At 44.9% G+C, this 23,224-nt stretch overlaps 2 protein-coding genes across 2 annotated transcripts in view; one reads left to right on the top strand and one right to left on the bottom strand.

The window, feature by feature from the left end:
* Window positions 1–20,263, bottom strand: part of PCID2 (PCI domain containing 2) — a 60,616-nt gene extending 40,353 nt beyond the window's left edge. Inside the window, exons 1-3 of the mRNA XM_082246883.1 lie at window positions 20,189–20,263; window positions 5,041–5,101; window positions 2,873–2,962 (exon numbers count right to left, since the gene is read on the bottom strand). Coding sequence (XP_082103009.1) covers window positions 2,873–2,962; window positions 5,041–5,076 — 126 coding nt within the window. The 5' untranslated portion in view covers window positions 5,077–5,101; window positions 20,189–20,263. The remainder of the gene's footprint in view (window positions 1–2,872; window positions 2,963–5,040; window positions 5,102–20,188) is intronic.
* A 77-nt stretch (window positions 20,264–20,340) lies between these two features.
* The window catches only part of LOC309548149 (cullin-4A-like), a gene marked incomplete at its 3' end in the record, with an annotated part of 28,153 nt that continues 25,269 nt past the window's right edge, over window positions 20,341–23,224 (top strand). Inside the window, exon 1 of the mRNA XM_082248111.1 lies at window positions 20,341–20,471. The remainder of the gene's footprint in view (window positions 20,472–23,224) is intronic.

Raw genomic sequence — 23,224 nt, 5'->3', positions numbered from 1 at the left:
GCAGAGGCATTGCCAGAATGAACACTGACAAACAAACCTGTACAATTGGTTCGTCCAATAATGCAAAACAAGGTGTACCACCTGAAAATACAAGATATTGACAGGCAGTATATCTCCCCGGGAGACCAAGTCCCCTGAACTGTAGCCACGCTCAAACCAGCCTCCCAAGAGAGACTAACATCAGTGGTTATTATCTTCCATATCACTGTAAGGTAAAAGTTCCCCTTTTCCAGATTCCAATCAACCAAAAAAACAAACATACAAACTTACTTCCAAGCTGCGGCATTAGTGTGATGTTGCAGCTGTCCCACATCAGCTCTAAGCTCCCTCAATCTGCTCTCATTCTGCTCCAAGTGGAGAGCAGTAACTGTCAGTCACTGCTCTCTGCTCTGCTCCTCCACTGCACAGTGGCACATCGGGCCGGGGAGGGGACGGCTGCAGATGACCCTGGCTCTTCGCTGCATGCTGAGAGGCAGAGCCAGCTGTCAATCGGGCAGCCGGTTGGATCCTGACAGAGTCTGGAGAAGCTCTGCCAGTCAGCTGATAGTGAACAATAGCCCTTAATCAGCTGATTCTGAGTCACAGGAAAGGGAGCACTCCTGTGAGCCACAAGAGTAGTGTGTGACCAAAAAAGACCTGGCCATACTTATCTTTTAAGCTGCTGAAGTTGAGCTGATGCCTTTCAAATCTGAAAGTACAGTACACTGAGAAGTGGCTGCTGAATCATTGATCAGAGTAGCATAAAACACAATTCACACCCTTCCTGCTCTGTGGTAGAAAGGGCCATCATAATCACTGAAACTTAGCAGCGTGCAATGCTAGGCGACTTCAGTTTGGGCCCTGCTGAGGAACAGACTGAACATGCAAGTGATATTTCTATATCCTATCCCCTGTAATAAAGTTAAAGTGGTTGTAAACCTCAGACATAATATATGGACAAAGCATATTCCTCTATAGTTTGTACTTCTTTCAGTTAGGAACACTAAGTGCCATTTCTGTCTGCTGTTTTGCTCCTCTGCTATCAGAATGAATCAATGGGTGATCCAATCAGAAGTGGGAGCGGGTACCTGTCAAAACAAGGTCAATGCTCCCCAAAAATTTAATGTGCCAAATGTAGTAGAGGAGGAGGGAAAGAGGACATAAAGCAGAACTTCCCCTGTAGGGTGAAGTTTCACTTTAATCACTTGCCGACCAGCCGCTGTAGTTATTATGCGGCAGGTCGGCTCTGTAACGCAAAACGATGTACATGTACATCACTTTGTGTAGCAGTTAGGGGGGAGCACGCACATGCTGATTGGCTAGCACTCGCTCCCTATAGAGACAGAACGGCAGTCTGCCAATGTAAACACGGCAGACCGCTGTTCTGTCAGTGATGATCCTGGTGTTCCTCCTATTTAGAAACACAGGTCTCTGTGTTCATCCAGTGAATACAACCCCCACACAGTTAGAAAGCATCACCTAGGCACACATTTAACCCTTTGATTGCCACTGGTGCTAACCTCTTCCCTGCCAGTGTCATTATTACAGTAACAGTGCATATTTTTAGCACTGATTACTGTAGTAAAGTCACTGGTCCCCCCAAAATTGTCAGTTAGGTGTTCGATCTGTCCATCACAGTCCCGCTAAAAATCACTGATCACCGCCATTACTAGTAAAATAAAATAAATAAAAATTACAAATTTTTCCCTAGTTTGATGACGCAATAACTTTTACGCAAGCCAATCAATAAACACTTATTGGGATTTTTTTTTACCAAAAATATGTAGCAGAATACATATTGGCCTAAAATTATGAAAAAATTAGATTTTTTAATTTTTTTAATGGGAATGTTTTATAGCAGAAAGTAAAAAAATATTGTTTTTTTTTTTCTTTCAGACAGGTCACTCTTTTTGATTATAGTGCAAAAAATAAAAATCAAAGAGGTGATCAAATACCACCAAAAGAAAGCTCTATTTCTGGGAAAAAGGGACATCAATTTTATTTGGGTACAAAGTCGCACAACCGCGCAATTTCAGTTAAAGTAACACAGTGCCGTATAGCAAAAAAAAAAAAAAAAAAAGGCCTGGTCATTAAGGGGGTAAAATCTTCCGATCCTTAAGTAGTTCAGTTAATAAGTTGTTGGTTAGTCCAGTAATTGATAATGGTTTGTTAATAGACATGGTGGGTCAAGCCACTAAATAAAAGTCATTTTGGTTTAACTATTTTATTTAGCTATAGCAGTCTAAGAATTTATACTTGAACAGATTTCTTATACTGTAAATAGAGTAAAAGCAGAGGATTATTGAGTTACCAAAATGATAATCACTTTAACCAATGTTTTGAGAAAAAACCTAAACCATTAGGATAAAACAATCAGTATAACAAACAGTAAGCACCATGCATAAGAAGTGTAAGGAGTTTTAAAGTCAGAAGGTTTTATCTTAATGCATTCTATGCATTAAGACAATAAGTCTTCTTTGTGTAGCAGGCTCCCCAGCAGCCCCTAATACTTACTCGAGCACCATCTCTATCCAGCCCTCGGCCATCTGGGACTCTCCCTCCTGATTGGCTGAGACACAGCAGCGGTACCATTGGCTTCCACAGCTGTCAAAGTCAGTTAGCCAATCAGGAGAGAGAGGGGATGGGGCGAACGGCAGCTCCATGTCTGAATGGACACACGGAGCTGCAGCTCGGCTTGGGTGCCCCCATAGCAAGCGGCTTGCTGTGGGGACACTCAATAGGAGGGATGGACCAAGAGAAGCAAAGAGGGACCCGAGAACAGGAGGATCCCGCTGCCCTGTGCAAATCCACTGCACATAGGAGGGAAGTATAACATGTTTGTTATTTATTTTTCTTTTAAATGAGACTTTACAATCACTTAATGTTTTCATACCTGTAAGCGTGGATTTGCAATGTGTGGATGTCTGAATGAAACCAGGTCTGCACAGTTAAAGCCATTTTTCATTTCAATGGCCTCCAAAACCTATATTAAACATGCCAAAGTTAACTATAGGCAATTATTAAATATTCAAGTAGACATTATATACATTATTTAACATTCTGTTGCAGATATATAAATTTGCTATTTGTTTCCATAGCCAGATTAAATAACATAGGAAACAGGGTTCATAGTTTTCAAGTGCATAGTTTCCAATATAGAAGGTGTCAGAAAATGTTGATTTTCATTTCTTCTTAGAGGTGCCCTTGATGGACAGTAAAAAAAATGTACCCACAATATAAAGTTGTGAAACCAAACAGATTTTAGATTCTCCCATGGATAACACTCAAACGCTTTTTCCGCATCCAGTTGACGTGTTGCCTAATTTCATGTATTCAGTACACCTCTGCAATACATGCACATTTCCCTACATTTCTCCTCTTGCTACAGTTACTAAAAACTTGCATGCTCATCTGTCAAAAATCCAGTGATCTCCTAATTTTCAGGAGTGAGCTAAAAAAAAAACATCTCTGCTGCACTGAAATCCCAGCGGAGTGGTCAGCCTTGCTTAAGTTCTCTCCTGTGGACTACAGAACACCCCTTATGTCATGGAGATGAGGAGAGGGGGTCATTTTCTGGAGCCTAGTATGGGAGGAGTCAGGCATGGCTGACAACTCTGCTTGGATTTAAATGCATCCAAGGCAGCATTGCAAGCTCACTATAAAGTTAGGATCTCTGGCAGTTCAAAAGGAACTGTACTTTGAGCAGTTTTTAAAAAGAGCACAAATGGGAACATGTGCATGTTTTGTACAGATACACTGCATATGTTTTTTTATTATTTTCGCCAGCCACATATTTTAAGCAAATTTGTCAGCACAGTAATATCTAACTTTTTGTTTGCAGTCCCTAGTTATTAACCAAAACACACTCCACGGTGTGCTTTTCTATATTTAGGGCCAGCTCACACCATAATGTGGTGCGGGGAACCCGCACTGCGTTTAAATTGCACTGCAGTTGCGATCTGTAGTGGGTGTCAATATTAAGTTAATGACACCCCAAACGCAGATCGCAAACCCAGTGTGTTTGCCTGTGCGGGATCACATGGTACAGAAGTATCATATGAGGTACTTGCTGTTTACACTACTTAAGATTTCAGCTCATTCAAAATAAGTGGTCTGAAATCGCAAAGCACAGAACTGCGTTCCTCTGTGACTCCTGGTGAGAACTGGCTGTTAAACCGAAGTATAGAATAATATATAATATAGGACCTTATGTATCAACGTGATTGTATTAAGAACTAGAGTAACATCTCCTTGGCCACAATCAGCATTATACAATCTTACTGGTGGCTGACGAGAAATACTTCCAGTTCTAAGTAAGGTCAATAGTGATTAGTTGCCAAAACACTGCTGGTTTCCTGCTAATTATCGCATAACGGTCATGGTCACTCCTTTGGCCTAAAATGGATGATCACTAAAGGCCCACTGACAGTAGGAATTGCATGTGAATCGCACAGGAATCTGTGTGGCTCATGTGCTCTTCACATGCAGTTCACTTGCAGCCCTATTCAATTTGAATGGGCTGAAATTGAACCGCACCAAAAGTAGTGCATGCACTACTTTTTGAGACGTGAGGCAACCCGATTGCATGGTACTTTTGGACCATGCGATCCGGTGCGGGCAAACGCAATGCATTTGCAGCCTGTGTTTGGGGTGTCGTTTTACTTGAACTGACCCCTGCAGCAGATCATAAGAGCATTGCAATTGGTATGCGTTGCAAAAAGCTGTGCGGGAATGCGCCTCTCCTGCACTGCATTCTAGTGTGAATGGGCCCTAAAACAATCAATATGCTGCACAATTACTTAAAACAGTCTCGAATAATTGGTAGATGTATTACAGTTTCAAAATGTTTGCAATATCTCCTTAAAAAAAAAAAAAATATTGGTAGATTTCCTAGCAAGTAAAAGATACTGCATTGCATGGACAACCTTTAATCAGAAAACACTATAACGTACCGTAAAAAAGATTATGCTGTTGTTTTACATAAGGTTATTATTTTGACATATATCATTTTTGTTTCAGAAATATACAAAAAGTAATAAAATACTATAGGTTTTAATATACCTGCTGTAAATACTGGTTGATAGTAATATGTGCCATCTGTCCTTCTAAATAGATAGAGGTCCTGTTGGGAAAAGTAAGCAGTATAAACAAGTGAATACACTAGAATTTAATAAAACATATGTAATGTAATACATTCCCACTAACCTGTCATTCTGATTTGTTTTACAGGAAGAGAAAAGGCTCACTAATGCTTATCACACACAACCAGTTATTTACATGTGTTCCTTATTGTACAGTATAAGTTTGGATAGAATGGAGAGGGATTAGAAACCCTATAAGCTTTATAATGCTGTCTGTGTCCACGTTAGGGAGATTCACCCTTTTTATTTGTTCTGTTTACCCCGATTAATGAAAGTAAAAGAAAAATCACACATTTTGGGTAGTCCCCAGAACAGTAATAGAGGGCTGTCTCTCTCCCTCGGATGCATACTGGCTCCCTGTCAATCCGGACTATGAGTTAAGATCCCTATTTGAGACGGGGTCCATATAACAGTCTGGTTGACTCTCCAGGGATTCCCAGTTTGTTGAGAAATAGTTCTTCTATTTCTCTCTGAGGGTACAGGACTCAACATCCTTCCTTTGTGGGTCCTGGGGGTCTACTCAGGTACCTTTTGCTGGTCGTGCCCACTGGCCGTCCGAAGCGCCTGGTGAGCGATTGATGCCCTAAATTCATAACCTCATGTTGATAGCACTTGCACTTTTGTCCACCTGGGATTTCAAAGGGGTTTTTGAGAAAGCTACTACACAGGGAAACGCGTCAGGCCCGTCCCAATCTGGTTGTGACTATGAAGTTTGCTTGTACATTTCATTATGAGCTATGTGATGACAGTTTATGAATCGGTCTCATTTATTTTAATGAATCTCTGATTTTATTTATGTATCAATAAAATTAGTGTATTTTTTGTCTAATATATGCGTTGATAACTTTTTGATGCTCAGACTCACTGGTTTAGACATCCTCTTCATCATCGCAATATTTTAATGGTGTGGTTGAGGTCCTTCTGTCCTTAGGTGATTGGACCTCGCCATACTTAATTTTATTAGTAATAGAGGGGAAATTCTCCAATGGGGACACTAGTTCTGGTGACTACTAGGGATTTCAACACTTTGGGATTTTGTCTTACTTCCTGTTTTGGCTCTGAGACAGGAAGTGAGGAGAAAACTCCCCAACAGGACACAGATGGAAAGTGGCATCTTTGAAAAGTCTCAGGTCATTTCTTCTTGGTAGCTCCATCAGCACATTTGCTGCATCAACATAGCCAGAATTCCAATCAGGTCAGTGTTGCTGTTTTTACAAGTGGATCTTGCTCTGTACATAAAAGTCTAAGTCAGATCCGGTGCAGTAGGACTGCGTGAGGCAGCTATTACATTGCAGTCCAATCACAAGAGATAAAATGCCTCGTCTACTACCTGGCTGGTTCACACCACCGCGTTATGGTGATGTGCACTAAAAAAAAAAAAAAGAAGGACTGCACGCAGTGCTTTTTTTCAGCATAATGCAAGACAGTATACCACCTTGCACTGCGGCCAATAAAACTTAATGACTGTGTGTAAAAAAAATAATAAATAAACAGACAGTGTGATGCACCACGTATGGCACTGCTGTCATCCTACTGCATGCCAGTGTCTGCATTCTAACACAGCCGCTGGTGCAAAATGTACCCTAAAAATAAGGAATTAAAATGGAGCTCCACCCAAAAAGGGAAGCTCTGCTTGTTTTCGCACCCTCCCTGCCTCCACTGCCACTTTTTGAGGGAAAAGGGGGAGTGGGTACCTTGTTTTGACAGGTACCTGCTCCCTCCTCTTGGTAAGATTGCCGCACGGTGATTTGCGTCATATCCAGCCCCTCCTCCTTCCACCCGTTGCCTTCTGATGGGACCATTCAGAAAGTGCAGGGCGACAGTAGGAAACCGATGGATGAAATGGCTTGGGGTGTTGACATTGCAGTATGTTTTTTTTTTTGTTTTTTTTTTCACAGGCCTGAACTCCACTTTAATGTTTAAGTGCCATTTGCTGCTGTGATATTTGCTACATTATTAAACAAGCAGACTTTGCAGAACTTCAAGTTGCAATGTAAATTCAGGAAGTTAATGTTCTTGCTTAGGAAATACATGTTCCAGCATTTCTACTGCAAACAATTCCCTAAAGTTATGAGTTAATTGACCAACACAATGAGGTTGATTTAGTAAAGGAAAATATTATGCACTGCATTTGCTCTAGATTGGACGGGAAGTTTTGCTGATTTCTATCATCCAATCATGTACAAGCATGCATGTAATTGGGTACTCTTTGTAACTCATTAACTAAGCTCTGAAGCAACTGCACTTGCAGTGCCCAGTATACTTGCCTTTAGTAAATCAACCTCAATGTGAACAGGCCATGGTTATTTTGTAAATACATTGCAGTGGCAGTTTATTCATTAAAGCTGGTGTCCAGCTTTACTGTAATTTTAAATAGTTTATGTGGGCCAAGTTGAGTCAAACAAACTATTTCCTACACTAACATGTGCCCTGCTGGGCTGTATGTAAACTGTATGCAGCCTTAGCTAGGAAAGAGAAGGCAATTCTAAAATTCTCTGAGCCAAAGTAATATATCCCTTTCCATGTCAGAAGGACCAAAGGAATATCCTGGATGGGTTCAAATTGAGATTTTGGCAATACAGAAAGTACCAAGTTGAGGTCCCACAGAGTATATGGAGTTAGGGATGCACCGAATATTCGGCGGCCAAACATTATTCGGCCGAAAATAGAAAAAATAGCACTTTCGGTGTTCGGCCGAATAAGTCAAAAGGCCGAATAATTTTGTGCCGAACAATAGGGCTGAACGATAGTCGATATAATATCGACTATCGTTCTGTGGCCGTAGGCGATATTCATATCGCCGAGGTCAAGATATTTACAGGGGGAAGGGACTCGGAGGACAGGAGGACTCACAGACTTCCGTGTTAGGCAGGGGAAGCCGGGACACTTCAGCGGTGAGCATACATACATTACTCACTCGTGCACTGCAGCCAGCCCCACACATTCAGTGAGTCTTACTCTCCTTTCTAGTTTTTTCAATGGCACATTCAGGAAGCCAATCACGCCGTGATTAGCTGCACAGCGAACCAATCACGCGTGCCTGCACACCTGATTGGTTCCGCTGTGCCGCTACTCACGGCGTGATTGGCTTCCTGAATGTGCCATTGAAAAAACTAGGGAGGAGAGTAAGACTCACTGAATGTGTGGGGCGGGCTGCAGTGCACGAGTGAGTAATGTATGTATGCGGCTGTGCTCCTTTCCAGGCTCCTACTAGTCCACCTCCAGCCTCCTACTACCACCACTATGAGAGACTGTCTGTCACTGTATAATCTGATCGAGTCCACACTGACTGACTGTCACTGAGTAATTGATGTTACCACATTAACCCTGACCTGCCCAGTGCCCTGTATCTGCAATTAAAATTTACAAGGCTGCCTGCATGCTTCCTGATTTCCATTCCCAGCATCCTTCCCAATCCCTACAGTGTCACTAACATTAACCCTATGGTACAAGGCTGCAGTGTGCACTGAATCCCATTCCCTACAGTAACATTTAGGGAGAGAGACATGAGAGGACAAGAGAGATAGAGAGAGACACGAGAGGACAAGAGAGAGAGAGAGACACGAGAGGACAAGAGAGAGAGAGAGACACAAGAGGACAAGAGAGAGAGAGAGACACGAGAGGACAAGAGAGAGGACAAAAAATTGGCAAAATAAATGGAAAAAATGCGAAACACCGCGTTCGGTATTCGGCCTTCGGCCAAACATTTCATTATTATTCGGCTTCGGCCAAGAATTTCATTTCGGTGCATCCCTATATGGAGTCTTAACTGGTAAAACAATACAGGTGATGCTTTGCAAAAAATACACACCACAGAAAGTGAAGCATTTGGCAAGCCAACCCCCCCCCCCCCCCAATACCCACACACACACTCTCTGCTCTGGCCTTTAGCACCAGCCCCCTTCCTGCAGAATAAACAAACAGTGACAAGCGCAGCTACAGCAGACACAGAAAGGAGATGGTCTTACCTTAGTTCTCCATCTTTCTGGACTCTATATAATACTCCCGGGTACTGCAGCTCTGCACTCTTCTCCCATTCTCAAATTCCCTGGTCCAGTAGGTGGTCCTATGATTAGCTGCCAGAGCCGCAGTACCCTGAGTGTTGTGAAGAGTTCAGGAAGAAGGAAAACAGGTAAGCAGTACAGAGTAGGGCTGTTTGTACTGAGTGACAGTGGGTCACCTCACTACTGACCTTGACCCCTGAACTCTGTAGTAAGTTACACAGACTTCAGAGGTCAGTAATAAATGACACAGAGGTCGGTAGTGACAGAGGTGAGGGGTCAGTAGTAAGAGACACAAGGTCAGAGGTCAGTAGTAAATCATCCATTACTAACCCCTAAATAGGTGCCTTTAATATCTAATATTGGGCCCCTTCAATGTACCCCAGCTGAATCCATTGAGAAGCTAGCTAGTTTTTATGCAGAGACTGTATATGTTGATCATCACCTTGAACACTTGTAAAAAAAAAAAAAAAAAATTAAAAAAAATGAAGCCTTGCCTAACAGGGAAGGGTTATGCCCAGGAGATTTCCTGTCTTTTTGGCAGTATCCTATCACCTGAAGGTAGCAGCATAACCCTATCATAATAGAAATAAAGACACAGATCCCTATGTCCTGGGATGTAGGATAAAGAAAATGATTTTTTTTTCTGTGATGTGTTTTTTTAAGAGATATTTTTTTCATTAATGCAAGCACTGTAGGACTGGTTAGCTCTGTGAATAATAGGGAGACATCCCTGTGCTATTATTTTTACAAACATAAAATGACCGGTATCACAAGTGCCAAGGGATGCAGAGCGTATAAGTGATAGGAGTTATTATAACTGTCGGGGTAATATTAGATGTGTGGCTAAATTGCCACACCTCTAAAAAGTAATCCATGCTTTGAATGCTTTTTAGGAGCGCTTGACAGGTGGTGAGGGGGCAATATGATGGCTCTTTAATGCCTGATTTTTTATAGAATACATTTTTATCGGAAATGTATTTATGTACAAAATACAAAACCTAGTATTGCAAACAGCTTCTGTATAGGTATCGGATAAAGTAAACGTCACAGAAACACTTAGACAGAGCAGATCAAAAATATTATACCACCATAGACAGAGGTGGTAAAGGCAAATACTGGTGGCGGGTTCAATCCTCAATGCCTGTTTTAAACCCATAAATGACAACACAGCATGTGTTGCACATTGTACAGGGGCATTTATGGTGCTTCCACATTTGCCTAAAGTATATGTAAACCCTCAACTAAAAAAAAAAAAAAAAAAAAAAAGGAGGAGGAGAACACACTGAGTTCAAAGCTGCACTAGAGAACTGACTACGTGCTGCTCTCATGCCTAGTGTGGTCAGTGTTTTTTAGGAAAGCAGATGGACTGGCAGGAACACCAGGGTTTTTACACAAAGGAAGCAATTTAAAGAGAGCAGGACACATTTTCATACAAGTATATGGTGCAGCAGGCACATATCAGGAATAGAAAATGTTGGATTTACATATTCTCTAAATGTGTCAAGTTCAGTGATGGTACTGCCCATCGAAAGGGACAGGGGAAATAATTTGTGCCGTGGGCGTGAAACAAAGCAAAACACTGCAACTGTGGCATGTAAACATCCCCCTCTGCAGCCTAGGGGGGCAATAAAATACAACTGTTTCTAATGCCCCCATTTCTTATTTTTGCAAGGTTAGTATTACTAGAGCAATGGCCTATGATGGGCACCTGGAGATGAAGTAAGCTCACATACTTCTGAGGCGCAAATGCGCATCCCGAGTGAAGTGAAAAGACATCCAAAGAATAAAAGTACATATGCCATTTAAAGCTGAACTAAACCCACTTACTTGATGGTATCCCAAAACAGTTATATTCAAGGTATGTCACCAATGATAACTACAGCTGCTTGTGCTCACAACCAAACTGAGTGTCAAGCCATCAAATGTCTGGTGTCACAACTGACTACATATGTAAGACCACAGCAAACTGTTGCTAAAATGACAGTTTTTCTGACTGTAAAGGATAGGAGGCTTTAGTTCCACTTTAGGAATACTTCCGGGCTGTGTGATCTTTGTTATAATAGCTTTGAAATTAGGTACATTTTAAAAACTTGGGTTTGGTTTTGCTGAAAGGTGGAATTAAACCCACCGATTAATTAAACTGTTTCCCAAAACAGTTAGAGTGGAACTAAACCCAACAATTTAAAAAAACAGTTATATTCCCAACATGTGCCAGAAATGTAACTGACATTTTCTTGTACGCTCAAGCAAACCGTCAAATCATCAAATGGCTGGTTTCATAAACGATCACACATGCAACATCAATGGCAGATAAAGGTCAAACAGAGGCCAACATGGCAGCTTCCTTGGCTAAAAACTATAGGAGGTTTTAGTTTCACTTTGAATTCAAGACATGCCTTGACCTGTTACAGTTACTAGTGTGCTTAGGTCAGCATGCAACCGAACTGTCAAGCCATTAAAGAGAAACTAAACCCATTTAATTAAGGGAAATTAAACCCATTGATTTTAACGGTTTCAATCCTGAGATGCTGTGAATGATAACTGTCAGTGGCTTAAAGCTGACCTAGACCCATCAGTTTAACAGTTTCAGAAAAACTGTTACATTTCCGGAATCTGATAGCAAAATGTTGTAAAGTTCACAGCACAAAAACACAATGTTGATGGATAAGAATACCTTTGGTACAGTTCTCCTTTAACACTTCCTCCACCTAGGTCTTACACTCACCAGTTCTGGATCCCCTGAGATCTTTGCAGGGCAGACCGCTGGAAGCCACACAACCACTGTAGGTCTCCTAATCAGGCTCTTCTTCCACAATATTCATTCCTATGAAAAGAACACCAATTACTAAGACAAAAGGTGGACAGCCTTTTTATAGGAATAAATGGAGATTGTGTCACGGATACATGTGAATACCAAAACTGGTCTGGTAGACTTTAGAAGCAATGGCAATGAGGCACCCAGCAGGCCCCAATGTGAGGATTTAGAAGGAGCGGGAAAAGGAAGGGGCTATGCTGGCTACTATTTCCAGCACAGCACCTATGCATAAACAAGGCAAAAGGCCTTGCATCCTTAAAAGATAAGTTCACTTTAAAAAAAATAAATGCACATTTTTTTTAAGGTAAATACATGTGCAATATTTATTTTTTGTAGTAGGAGAATGTAAAGCACTGCACCAGAGATTAGCAGACTACTGATGCAATGCAGGTCTCCTGCTGACTGTCAGTGTATCAGCTTACCCGTACATCCTATACTCACTGATAGAAAGACTCAATGAACTACCACAGCCTGTGGTAGTTCATTAACCACTTAAGCCCCGGAGGATTTGGCTGCTAAACGACCAGGGGCTATTTTGCGATTCGGCACTGCGTGACTTTAACGGACAATTGCGCGGTCGTGCGACTCTGTACCTAAACGAATTTGGCGTCCTTTTTTTCCCACAAACAGAGCTTTCTTTTGGCGGTATTTGATCACCTGTGCGATTTTTTGATCACGCGCTATAAACAAAAAAAGAGCGTCAATTTTGCAAAAATAGCAATATTTTTCCCTTTTTTTTATATGAAATTCCCCCCCAAAAAAATGTAAAAATCAAAATTTTTTAACATTTTCGGCCAATTTGTTTTATGCTACCTATGTTTGATAAAAAAAATCGCAAAAAGCGTATTTTGATTGGTTTGCGCAAAAGTTATTGCGTTTACTAACAAAGGGAAAGATTTTTGTCATTTTTGTTGTTTTTTTTTTTAACGCGTAATGGCGGCGATCTGCGATTTTTTTTGCGGTACTGCGACATTGCGGCGGAAAGATCGGACCCTTGACTGACATTTTTGACACTTTTGGGGTTACCAGTGACATTTCTACAGTAATCAGTGCTATATATATGCACTGTTACTGTAAAAATACACTGGTAGTGAAGGGGTTAACTTTATTTGAGAGGGAGGGGCTGTGTGTGTCCCTAGGGGCGTGATTCTAACTGTGATTGGCTGTGGCTTCAACTGTATGCAGAGTGATCAATGGATCTACATAGTAGATCCATGTGATCAGCTCTCATACAGAGAGGAGAATGACAGGCAGCTTGTTTACACAAGCTGCCTGACTTTCTCCCTCTCCCCCGCCGATCGCAGAGTGGCCGGCGGCGATCGGGTCCGCCGGTCACACGCGCGGGGGGGGTCCGTGACCACGCGGGAGCGGGAGCGCGCCTCCGGCGGCGCGCGCTCGCTCCCTAAACCCTCACAGGCGAGCGACGTAGACCTACGTCACTTTGCCTGTGAGGGGCTGACCGCCGCCGTAGATAGTCGTGCGGCGGTCGGCAAGTGGTTAAGAACTACAAGCCGAAAGCCGCTAAGTATGCCTGGGCTTGTAGTTTATTCATACACACGGAGCTGTATGTATAATTGACGTGGCCATGTGGGTGAAGCCCCATACTTCCACACCCTTTCCAAATAATGACAGTACGGGGAGCTTCTTCCCGTACTGCTGCCACAGAGAAGGGGGGGGGGGGTAGCAGCGGGTGGTGGCTGCAGCACTGGGAACATGTTATATTCCACCCTAAAATGGGGTAGAACATGTAACATGTTTCCAAAGGTGAACCTATTCTGTAACTGCTAGTTCACAACTGTGCTAAAAAAACTGCATGCAGTCCTTTTTCCAGTGCATCAGACTCTGATGTGAAGCAACGCGTCACAATGCAGCTGTCGCAAAGCGAACTGTACTAAAACTTGTGTCACTGTGCGACATTTAAAAAAAGTTCCGTGAAAAAATAAATAAATAAAAAAAGTGTAGTGCACTGGGAACTGCACATCAGCACAGTGTCTTCCATTACACCCCGGTCGCTGTGCATTCAGTGTGGCTGGGCCCTTAGGGTAAAGCTCACCACACACATTACAATCTGATTGTACAATATCCTTTTGATCTAGTGGAAGAGCCTGCCTGATTAGATATATTAGGAGGGTCCTTGTGTTACATTGTTATAGTAAAGCTAAAGATGTCAGATTATAAAGTATATGGTGATCCTAAATTTTGGGGGATTCCTGGGTAGGGGAAGGGGTAACAAATTTACAGTAAAGCTGGGTACACACACACTGAAAATTGTGCCCGTTCAGCAGGGACTGAATGAATTCTCATATACATGTAGATCTCCCAGTTCAACAGAAGCTGATCGTTAGAGGTTCACTATTTCTCCCACTGATACCTACAAAAGGGCACAATTCTTCCCACAGATACCAATGGGGCGCTATTCCTTCCACTGACACCAATGATGGGGCATTGTTTACTCCCACTGAAACCAATGATGGGACACTATCCCTTCCACTGACACCAATGATGGGGCATGGTTTACTCCAACTGACACCAATGAGTGGGCATTGTTTACTCCCACTGACACCAATGATGGGGCATTGTTTACTCCCACTGAAACCAATGATGGGACACTATCCCTTCCACTGACACCAATGATGGGGCATGGTTAACTCCAACTGACACCAATGATGGGGCATTGTTTACTCCCAATGACACCAATGATGGGGCATTGTTTACTCCCACTGACACCAATGATGGGGCATTGTTTACTCCCACTGAAACCAATGATGGGACACTATCCCTTCCACTGACACCAATGATGGGGCATGGTTAACTCCAACTGACACCAATGATGGGGCATTGTTTACTCCCAATGACACCAATGAGTGGGCATTGTTTACTCCCAATGACGCCAATGAGTGGGCATTGTTTACTCCCACTGACACCAATGATGGGGCATTGTTTACTCTAACTGACACAAATGATGGGGCATTGTTTACTCCAACTGACACAAATGATGGGGCATTGTTTACTCCAACTGACACCAATGATGGGGCATTGTTTACTCCAACTGACACCAATGATGGGGCATTGTTTACTCCAACTGACACCAATGATGGGGCATTGTTTACTCCAACTGACACCAATGATGGGGCATTGTTTACTCCAACTGACACCAATGATGGGGCATTGTTTACTCCAACTGACACCAATGATGGGGCATTGTTTACTCCAACTGACACCAATGATGGGGCATTGTTTACTCCAACTGACACCAATGATGGGGCATTGTTTACTCCAACTGACACCAAAGAAGGGGCACTATTCCTTCCACTGACACCAATGAAGGGGCACCATTCCTTCCACTGACAACAATGAAGGGGCACCTTTCCTTCCACTGACACCAATGAAGGGGCACCATTCCTTCCACTGACACCAATGAAGGTGCACCATTCCTTCCACTGACACAAATGAAGGGGCACCATTCCTTCCACTGACACCAATGAAGGTGCACCATTCCTTCCACTGACACAAATGGCGGGGCACCATTCCTTCCACTGACACAAATGGCGGGGCACCATTCCTTCCACTGACACCAATAACGGGCACCATTCCTTCCACTGACACAAATGATGGGGCACCATTCCTTCCACTGACACCAATGAAGGGGCACCATTCCTTCCACTGACACCAATGAAGGTGCACCATTCCTTCCACTGACACCAATGAAGGTGCACCATTCCTTCCACTGACACAAATGAAGGGGCACCATTCCTTCCACTGACACAAATGGCGGGACACCATTCCTTCCACTGACACCAATAACGGGCACCATTCCTTCCACTGACACAAATGATGGGGCACCATTCCTTCCACTGACACAAATGATGGGGCACCATTCCTTCCACTGACACAAATGGCGGAGCACCATTCCTTCCACTGACACAAATGGCGGGGCACCATTCCTTCCACTGACACAAATGGCGGGGCACCATTCCTTCCACTGACACAAATGATGGGGCACTATTCCTTCCACTGACACAAATGAGGGGGCACTATTCCTTCCACTGACACAAATGATGGGGCACCATTCCTTCCACTGACACAAATGATGGGGCACCATTCCTTCCACTGACACAAATGGCGGGGCACCATTCCTTCCACTGACACAAATGGCGGGGCACCATTCCTTCCACTGACACAAATGGCAGGGCACCATTCCTTCCACTGACACCAATAACGGGCACCATTCCTTCCACTGACACAAATGAAGGTGCACCATTCCTTCCACTGACACCAATGAAGGGGCACCATTCCTTCCACTGACACCAATGAAGGGGCACCATTCCTTCCACTGACACCAATGAAGGTGCACCATTCCTTCCACTGACACAAATGAAGGGGCACCATTCCTTCCACTGACACAAATGGCGGGACACCATTCCTTCCACTGACACCAATAACGGGCACCATTCCTTCCACTGACACAAATGATGGGGCACCATTCCTTCCACTGACACAAATGGCGGGGCACCATTCCTTCCACTGACACAAATGGCGGGGCACCATTCCTTCCACTGACACAAATGATGGGGCACCATTCCTTCCACTGACACAAATGATGGGGCACCATTCCTTCCACTGACACCAATGAAGGGGCACCATTCCTTCCACTGACACCAATGAAGGGGCACTATTCCTTCCACTGACACCAATGATGGGGCACCATTCCTTCCACTGACACAAATGATGGGGCACCATTCCTTCCACTGACACAAATGGCGGGGCACCATTCCTTCCACTGACACAAATGGCGGGGCACCATTCCTTCCACTGACACAAATGGCGGGGCACCATTTCTTCCACTGACACAAATGGCAGGGCACCATTCCTTCCACTGACACAAATGGCAGGGCACCATTCCTTCCACTGACACAAATGGCAGGGCACCATTCCTTCCACTGACACAAATAATAGGGCACCATTCCTTCCACTGACACCAATGAAGGGGCACCATTCCTTCCACTGACACCAATGAAGGTGCACCATTCCTTCCACTGACACAAATGAAGGGGCACCATTCCTTCCACTGACACCAATGAAGGGGCACCATTCCTTCCACTGACACAAATGATGGGGCACCATTCCTTCCACTGACACAAATGATGGGGCACCATTCCTTCCACTGACACAAATGGCGGGGCACCATTCCTTCCACTGACACCAATAACGGGCACCATTCCTTCCACTGACACAAATGGCGGGGCACCATTCCTTCCACTGACACAAATGGCGGGGCACCATTCCTTCCACTGACACAAATGGCAGGGCACCATTCCTTCCACTGACACAAATGGCAGGGCACCATTCCTTCCACTGACACAAATAATAGGGCACCATTCCTTCCACTGACACCAATAACGGGCACCATTCCTTCCACTGACACCAATGAAGGGGCACCATTCCTTCCACTGACACCAATGAAGGTGCACCATTCCTTCCACTGACACAAATGAAGGGGCACCATTCCTTCCACTGACACCAATGAAGGGGCACCATTCCTTCCACTGACACAAATGATGGGGCACCATTCCTTCCACTGACACAAATGATGGGGCACCATTCCTTCCACTGACACAAATGGCGGGGCACCATTCCTTCCACTGACACCAATAACGGGCACCATTCCTTCCACTGACACAAATGGCGGGGCACCATTCCTTCCACTGACACAAATGGCGGGGCACCATTCCTTCCACTGACACAAATGGCAGGGCACCATTCCTTCCACTGACACAAATGGCAGGGCACCATTCCTTCCACTGACACCAATAACGGGCACCATTCCTTCCACTGACACAAATGAAGGTGCACCATTCCTTCCACTGACACCAATGAAGGGGCACCATTCCTTCCACTGACACCAATGAAGGGGCACCATTCCTTCCACTGACACCAATGAAGGTGCACCATTCCTTCCACTGACACAAATGAAGGGGCACCATTCCTTCCACTGACACAAATGGCGGGACACCATTCCTTCCACTGACACCAATAACGGGCACCATTCCTTCCACTGACACAAATGATGGGGCACCATTCCTTCCACTGACACAAATGGCGGGGCACCATTCCTTCCACTGACACAAATGGCGGGGCACCATTCCTTCCACTGACACAAATGATGGGGCACCATTCCTTCCACTGACACAAATGATGGGGCACCATTCCTTCCACTGACACCAATGAAGGGGCACCATTCCTTCCACTGACACCAATGAAGGGGCACTATTCCTTCCACTGACACCAATGATGGGGCACCATTCCTTCCACTGACACAAATGATGGGGCACCATTCCTTCCACTGACACAAATGGCGGGGCACCATTCCTTCCACTGACACAAATGGCGGGGCACCATTCCTTCCACTGACACAAATGGCGGGGCACCATTTCTTCCACTGACACAAATGGCAGGGCACCATTCCTTCCACTGACACAAATGGCAGGGCACCATTCCTTCCACTGACACAAATGGCAGGGCACCATTCCTTCCACTGACACAAATAATAGGGCACCATTCCTTCCACTGACACCAATGAAGGGGCACCATTCCTTCCACTGACACCAATGAAGGTGCACCATTCCTTCCACTGACACAAATGAAGGGGCACCATTCCTTCCACTGACACCAATGAAGGGGCACCATTCCTTCCACTGACACAAATGATGGGGCACCATTCCTTCCACTGACACAAATGATGGGGCACCATTCCTTCCACTGACACAAATGGCGGGGCACCATTCCTTCCACTGACACCAATAACGGGCACCATTCCTTCCACTGACACAAATGGCGGGGCACCATTCCTTCCACTGACACAAATGGCGGGGCACCATTCCTTCCACTGACACAAATGGCAGGGCACCATTCCTTCCACTGACACAAATGGCAGGGCACCATTCCTTCCACTGACACAAATAATAGGGCACCATTCCTTCCACTGACACCAATAACGGGCACCATTCCTTCCACTGACACCAATGAAGGGGCACCATTCCTTCCACTGACACCAATGAAGGTGCACCATTCCTTCCACTGACACAAATGAAGGGGCACCATTCCTTCCACTGACACCAATGAAGGGGCACCATTCCTTCCACTGACACAAATGATGGGGCACCATTCCTTCCACTGACACAAATGATGGGGCACCATTCCTTCCACTGACACAAATGGCGGGGCACCATTCCTTCCACTGACACCAATAACGGGCACCATTCCTTCCACTGACACAAATGGCGGGGCACCATTCCTTCCACTGACACAAATGGCGGGGCACCATTCCTTCCACTGACACAAATGGCAGGGCACCATTCCTTCCACTGACACAAATGGCAGGGCACCATTCCTTCCACTGACACAAATAATAGGGCACCATTCCTTCCACTGACACCAATAACGGGCACCATTCCTTTCACTGACACCAATGATGGGGCACCATTCCTTCCACTGACACCAATGAAGGTGCACCATTCCTTCCACTGACACAAATGAAGGGGCACCATTCCTTCCACTGACACCAATGAAGGTGCACCATTCCTTCCACTGACACAAATAATAGGGCACCATTCCTTCCACTGACACCAATAACGGGCACCATTCCTTTCACTGACACCAATGAAGGGGCACCATTCCTTCCACTGACACCAATGAAGGTGCACCATTCCTTCCACTGACACAAATGAAGGGGCACCATTCCTTCCACTGACACAAATGATGGGGCACCATTCCTTCCACTGACACAAATGGCGGGGCACCATTCCTTCCACTGACACCAATAACGGGCACCATTCCTTCCACTGACACCAATAACGGGCACTATTCTTTGTACTTTCACCAATGATGGGGCATTGTTTACTCCCCCTGAACGCCATGACATTTTCTACTCCCACAGGCCCTAGCCCGGCCCCCCTAAAGTCTGAAGGACAGTAATCTGGCCCTTAGTATAGAAAGTTTGGAGAGCCCTGCTATAGCAGAACCCATCTTCCCCGTGCTATCTACTTCTCACAACTAGCATGCTGGGGTATAAGGCGGAAAACCTGGCTGCTACATTTCGGTAAGTCCTGTTACCATTCCACTTGCTGGAGACAAGTCAATACAACAGACATGACTGTACAATAACTATGCAATTACTCCGGTCAGTGTCCTCATTTCTACCCTAAAATAAACATTTTTATTAAACAAAAAGAAACAAAATCCCCGCTCACCATACAGCACGCGCGCATGCGTTAAGAACTCCGACCGGCGCCAGCTGATGACGCAAACGGCAGCGAGAAGTAGGGCTAAGGTTCCAGGAGAGCGGCGCATGCGCAGTGGAATGTGTTGGTATTTGCAGCAGTCGTGAGAGTTGGAGGCGCATGCGTGGTTGTGCATGGTGAGTTCCTGGATTGTAGCTGGTGATCGGTGTTTAGTGTTGCAGTCGGAAAGAGAGATGACCTGCAGAGCAGACATGGCACGCCGGGAGAACCAAGGCAGTGTTGTCTGTATGTGGTCAGTGTTTATGTCCTCTGACGTTAGTCAGGCGGTGTCACCAAGGCTCAGCACTGTTTTGTAATGAGGAGAGGATTAGATCAGCATTAACCCTACAGAGCCGGGCCCTTCTCTCCTAGAGTCACCGATGTCACACAGCTCAGCTCTTCCTGATGTACAATGGATACACATACAGGCCTTCCCTCAGCCTAGGCAGCCATTGAAGGTTTAGGGAGGCTATTATGTCACCTCCTTGTCTCACCCATTCCCCTCATCCATTGGTGAAGTCTATCTAAAGCCTCTACTTGTTGCTGTTTTGGATGGAGTTGTGAGGGGTTAGAACCTCTGGGATGGTTTTACCCCCCCCCCCCTTCCTGTATACCTTTAACAGGACCTTTACACCTGGGGGGTGGGAAGAATCCACTGATCATGTGATTGGCTGTCACAGTGGTCACATGATCAGAATGTGGCCACTAAATATTAGCATGTGACAGCTCAGTCACTGTGCTGTGAATGTGCTCTCTGCACAAAAATAAAATGTGTGGTGTGTGGGTGTTAAAAGTCACCTCTGCCAATAAGCAAACATCTTACGTAAACGACGAGGTTTAAGACGAAGTCTCACTTCAATTTATTTTTATTGTGTTCTCCCAGGGAACAAAGCACATGTATTATTTACTCCTATGTGCTGCCTAAGGCTTAGGTCACACTGATGAGGTGCGAATTGATGCAATTTCACAGTGCGATTTGTGTTTTGACAGGTGCAAATTTAATGCAATTTCTGAGTGGACTGGGCATAGCATTCTCACCGCACCCGCACTAAACTCGCACAGGTTCATTTTTTCAACCATCCCATCGATGTGTAAGGCCTTCATAGAAAAGAAAATGTATTTTCAGGTGACATGCGAATCTATTAAATTCGAATCGCATCAGCGTGAACCAGACCTTAAAGGGGTTGTAAAGGTTCTAATTTTTTTTTTTATATAGAGATAACAAATATGTCACGCTTACCTGCTCTGTGCAAGGGTTTTGCCCAGAACTGCCCGATCCTCCTCTTCTTGGGTACCCCGCCAGCACTACTGGTTCCTCTTCTTCTTCTTCATCGGGTGCCCCCACAAAGAGCCACTTTCCATGGGGGCACCTGTGCGGACGCGCTCCCGAGTCTCACTGTTGTGTCCATTGACACAGCCAGTGGGATTCGGCCCCACTTCCATGTCACTGGATTTGATTGACAGCAGTGGGAGCCTATGTTCCGAGCAAGTGCTTGGGAACTGAGAAAAGTGTTGTGTCAAAGCAGTTGTGGGGAGAGGAGGGTTGCTCTGTCAACCTTTTTCAAAACTGAGCCCCAATGCAAATCAGATGGTCATTTTGACCATTCAATTTCCCTACTGTTCCTGCACCGGCAAATGCGCTGCCTTTTTACATGGGTGGAGTTGCCATTCAGAATCACCATTTAAAGCGGAGTTCCAGGCACAAAATCGATGTTTTTTTTTTTTTGTGCCTGTCCGCTAGTTCTGGATAACCTGAAAAGGAATTGGATAGTTAGGTTTTTTTTTTTTAAAACTCACCTTGTTATTGTAGATCGTAAATACTCACCTCAGTGTACTTCCTCCCTCGGAGCCGTGGCTCACCCCGTCACTTCCTGCCTCGCGATGATTCCTGGGAGCTGAACGTCATAGCTCCCAGGAATCAATGCGACGGCACCGGCCCCGCACGTCATTTCCGGGCGACGCACCGGAAGTGACGAGAGGGGCCGGTGCGGCGCATTCTGGGAGAAGAAGACGCTGAAGAAGAAGCAGAAGAGGACCTCGCCGGCTTCAGCTGCCCACAAGAGAGATGGAAACACTGTGGAAGAAATTTTATAAGTAAGTATTTCTTCTTGCAGGTAAGTGCGAACCGGGACAGATCACAGGCTAGCCATTGTGGAATGTGCTAGCCCTGACTGTCCCGGGGGTATGCTTATTGAAAAATGACATCTGTGCCCGGAACTCCGCTTTAATCACCACTGTTTTTTTTTATTTTGCTAAAGAAATGAAAAAAGACTGAAAATTTTGAAGAAAACATTTTTTTCTTAGTTTCTGTTTATATAATTTGGGCACTGGTAAGGAGGCACTGATGGGCTGTACCGCGTGAGGAAAGTACGGCCAATAACCAGCAAGTGTGTTTACAATGTAATCAGCTGTGATTGGACAGCTGATCACATGGTAAAGGGCCGCTGGGATTGGCCCTCTACCTTGATCTGTATTCAGCTGTGTCCGAAGGCCGGGAACAAAAGGCAAAAGGGATATTACAGGCTAGTACTGTGACGGAGACCGAGCGGAAGGAGCAGGTTGCATTTCTTTGCTCAGTGATTTCGTTGAGGCATTGTGTTTTTGTCATGCTGTGATATTTTTTTTATCCAATGTGAGTGCATTTAAAGAAGGGGGGGCTTTACTAATAAACCTTGTTTTTAACAATATTACGCTATGTAGCCCCCACTTTTCTTTCCATATTATTTGGAGTTTCTTTGCTCTGGGTCTACCTCTTTCTAATGGTGGAATACCATTATAAGACAAGAGCCCCACTGCGGATTTGTGATCTCCCGATTATTTCCTATGAGGAGTGGCTGATATGAGGCTTTAGTAACCAGTGATCTGGTGAGTGCAATATATATTGGGAAGTGAAGCACACATGGTGTGGTGAAGGCACTTTCATTCATTGAATCATTTGGAGAAAATCATCATAAGATGGATTGATGACTTTGTTATGTACTACACTGTTTGCAAAGACACTTGGTG

The sequence above is a fragment of the Pelophylax lessonae genome (genome assembly GCF_965119305.1).
Source record: "Pelophylax lessonae genome assembly, chromosome: 2".
Taxonomy (NCBI): domain Eukaryota; kingdom Metazoa; phylum Chordata; class Amphibia; order Anura; family Ranidae; genus Pelophylax; species Pelophylax lessonae.
The sequence above is the reverse complement of the archived record's forward strand: the minus strand, read 5'-3'. Positions and strand labels throughout refer to the sequence as shown.